Here is a 3,822-nt window from a genome sequence, read left to right as displayed (position 1 = left end):
TTTTTACTAGCAATTCAGAGAAAGTTTTACAGCTTATAGGGGGGTGGGGTAGGGAATGGGACCTCCAGGGTATTCATCTTTTTACTTAATATCCTTGTTCTTACAACTTACATTTGTTTCTTTCAGCACAATATTTCCAGCTGATATTGGTTGAAAACTGTAGACTTGCAGAATAAAAAATAAAATGCCTGAGCTGCAGCTGGGTAAAAAAGATTTCCTTTATTTTTTTAATGAAATATCAAAATATTTTATTTTATGTAAGGTGTCTTTAGGGAAACATAATGTACTAAAAGAAAAACTTTGCAATGGGGATAAATACTGGAAAATCTCTGTTCTTACCATGAAATTTGAAAATCGGATAAGGAGACATTATTGATGGGAAATAAATTTGTTTCCTCCTTACCACTGCCCTGATTTTATTATACATAGGACCTCCACAGTGCCCTGGGAGGGAGGATGTCCAACTGGACCACTGTAACCGAGTTCGTCCTCCTGGGCTTCTCAGACACTCGGGAGCTGCAGGGAGGTAGATTTACAGTGAAACTGGATATGTAGGGGGAAGAAGAGGAGAATGAGGGCATGAAGCAATTAAAAGGCAAACCCTGTATGTTCTTGCAGTCCCAATCAAATAGTTATAAAACTTGCTTTTGACTACAGTATTCTCTTTTAGTTGGTTTGGTGTTTGTATACATTTCATATAATGTAGTGGGGAAATATTTATTATTTATTTTAATTATCAAAATTTTAGGAGGGGGCAGAAATTAATTGAAAATATTCTGCACTTTTATCATGAAACATTGGAACACTGCTCAGGAGAGATTATTGATGGGAATATCCAAACTGTTGAGCTTGTTACTCTCCTCCTTACCGTTTCTCTGCTTGTATTATCCACAGGGTTTGCAAAATACACTAAGGAAGATGTCCAACTGGACCACTGTAACTGAGTTCCTCCTCCTGGGCTTCTCGGACACTCGGGAGCTGCAGATCTTACACTTTGTCATCTTTCTGGCAGCGTACCTGGCAGCTCTGGTGGGGAACCTCCTTGTTATCACTGCTGTAACTACGGACCACCACCTCCACAGCCCCATGTACTATTTCTTGGCAAATTTGTCCATCCTTGACCTGGGCTCTATCTCTGTCATTGTCCCCAAATCCATGGCCAATTCTCTCTTAAACACCAGGACAATTTCCTATGATGGATGTGTGTCCCAGGTCTTTCTCTTGCTCCTCTTTTGTACAGCTGGTTTTGCACTCCTAACTATCATGGCATATGACCGGTACGTTGCCATCTGCAAGCCACTGTATTATGAGATAATTATGAACAGAAGAGCTTGCGTCCAGATGGCTGCCGGTGCTTGGACTGCTGGTGTTATAAACTCTGCACTGCACACTGGGAACACCTTTAGTCTCCCCTTCTGCCACTCCAATATCATCAACCAGTTCTTCTGTGAAGTGCCCCAGCTGCTCAAGCTCTCCTGCTCTGATGCATACCGCAGGGAGCTGGCAGCTCTTGCCTTCAGTGTGTTTTTAGGTCTAGGCTGTTTTGTTTTCATCGTTGTATCGTATGTTCAGATCTTCACCGCGGTGTGGAGAATCCCCTCAGAGCAGGGCCGGCAGAAAGCCTTCTCCACCTGCATTCCTCACCTTATCGTGGTCTCCCTGTTCGTTTCCACTGCCAGCATTGACTACACGAAGCCCGTCTCTGACTCTCCATCCCCCTTGGATCTCCTGGCAGCTGCTCTGTATTGTGTGGTGCCTCCATTGATGAATCCGGTCATCTACAGCATGAGGAACAGGGAGATCCAAGCTGCCCTGAGGAAACTGCAGGGCCTGTCCAAGAACAATATGTGCATCTTTTTTTCATGACTTTGCTTTACTTATTAAATTCCTTTTATCATTTATGCATGAAATTAAGGTTTTCATATTATACTATACATTTTGTGTCCGTATAAAAATGAAGCTGGTGGGCTACACTCTGTAGCAGTGTAAGGACAATGACGTGGCTCTTTTTGTATTAATATTGTTGAAAAGGAAAAGCAACATGGCATGCATCATTCTTGCATTCTGTGCGATATGTTAAATAAATCCCCCCGAATTGTAAGATGACAAAGAATTGTAGAATTTAATTTAGTAATTGATGTAATCAGTTGTTCGGATGACAGGATATACATGCAAATATCCAGATGATATGCAGCTGGGAAGAAGTGCAAACACTTTAGGGGATAGGACTAGAATTCCAGTGGGTCTGGAAAGATTTGGAGGTTGGACTAGAAACCACAGGGTGAAGTCCAAGCAAATAAATGGAAGGTGCTGGATCTATAGAAAAATTATCAAAAGCAGAAATACAGGTTGGGTTATAAAAGGATGTGACCCACCAGGCCTCCCAGATCCTTCTCAACACTGCTGCCACCGAGACTCAGCATGGCTCAGCCATTTGTTGTAGCTACAAAAATGTGAATGCAGTTTTGGGCTGCAACAACAGAAGTATTAGACATAAAACATGGGAGTTGTCAGTGGCACTGTAGATGGCACTACTTCGGCTTCATCTAGACTATTGTGTGAAGGTCTGGGCTCCACACTTTATGCAGGAATATAGAAAAGTTAGAGAAGTTCAGAGAGAGTTGACAAGAATGATAAAGGGCTGCAAAGCAAGCCATGCAAGGAGAGGTTGAGAGAACACACGTTCTTCCACCAAAGCTTTGAGGTCCGGTGTTCAGAGGGCTAGGACATTCAAAAGTGCTCAAGCATTGGTGGGAGCCTAACGACTTTTGGCTGGTTTAGAAACAGCTGTCTCATTAACTCTAACCCTTGTTAGCTGACTGTAGGAAGGGAGTGTTATCACATCACTCAGAACAAATGTCAGGGCCATACCAGGTTGGGGTACATCAAAAAGCCCTACAGTGAGTTAGATGCCTATTTGAAGTGAGATATAAGGTACCAACTCACCTCCCTGTTTCTAAATACTCTCCCTTCCAGTCCTGGATTCAATGAACGTTGCTGCCTGCGATGACATTTTAGCTCCTAATAAAACAAACTATTGTCTGAATATAAATTGAATGTAGCCCTGTATGTGGGTCCATTTTCCTGCTGCCTACTGCAGGCCAGTTAGCTCTACTCAGTAACACCAAACCAACTTGAGGCTCTAGAAACATAAATTGAATAGACCCAAATCCTCTGCCATCTGCAGACTTTACATGAGCTGCTACAGCTCAGAGCAGCTGGGCTTCCTGTCCTTGTCAAGCATTCCTTCACAGCGCGCGCCCTCCTACTCTCTCCTCTGCATTTTAAGCTCCCAGTGCAACAGTCTGTCATTGGGAATGCCCCACAGCTGGACATGATGGTTAACAGGGCTGGCTACCCCTTCTTCAGGGGACATATTCCTATTTTATAATCTCTTATTCATACTAATGGTCAAATGATCAGACTGGCTGATATCAGGGAGGCAAATGGGTATTTTCTTTTAGTTCCTAAACACAAATCCAAGGTGCCTTTCTATGTTACTCTTCTTATACATTACAAATACTTACATGAATTTGGTATGAACCCTTGACCTCCAAGACTGCTGACTTCTGAGATTCAAGCAAGAAAAGCAGGGTGGTACTCTCATGCCGGCCGGACATACTGCCTTCCCACTCCCTGCCTGCATTACTCCTATTTTCTAACACTTTGTATCAATACAATTTGCCCGTTATCAAACAAAGAGTTGTGGTTGCTCCAATGAAAAGTTGTGCTTGCGCAGAACAATGTATCAGGCCTGGTTTGTAAATCCAGTGCCAACAAGACACGTATTGTTACATCAGGCTCGGGCACCTGTCAGGTTTG

The 3,822-nt window shown here is 43.0% G+C and overlaps 1 protein-coding gene across 1 annotated transcript; it reads left to right on the top strand.

Annotated features, from left to right (window-relative positions):
- The first annotated feature begins 913 nt into the window (after nt 1–913).
- On the top strand, nt 914–1,866 carry LOC132251777 (olfactory receptor 14A16-like). The gene has a single exon (XM_059731707.1). It carries the CDS (start codon nt 919–921, stop codon nt 1,864–1,866), a length of 948 nt encoding a protein of 315 aa, XP_059587690.1. The 5' UTR covers nt 914–918.
- Nucleotides 1,867–3,822: the final 1,956 nt, after the last annotated feature.

This window comes from Alligator mississippiensis, chromosome 7 (assembly GCF_030867095.1).
Source record: "Alligator mississippiensis isolate rAllMis1 chromosome 7, rAllMis1, whole genome shotgun sequence".
Lineage (NCBI taxonomy): Eukaryota > Metazoa > Chordata > Crocodylia > Alligatoridae > Alligator > Alligator mississippiensis.
This window is presented reverse-complemented; position numbering and strand designations above follow the sequence as displayed.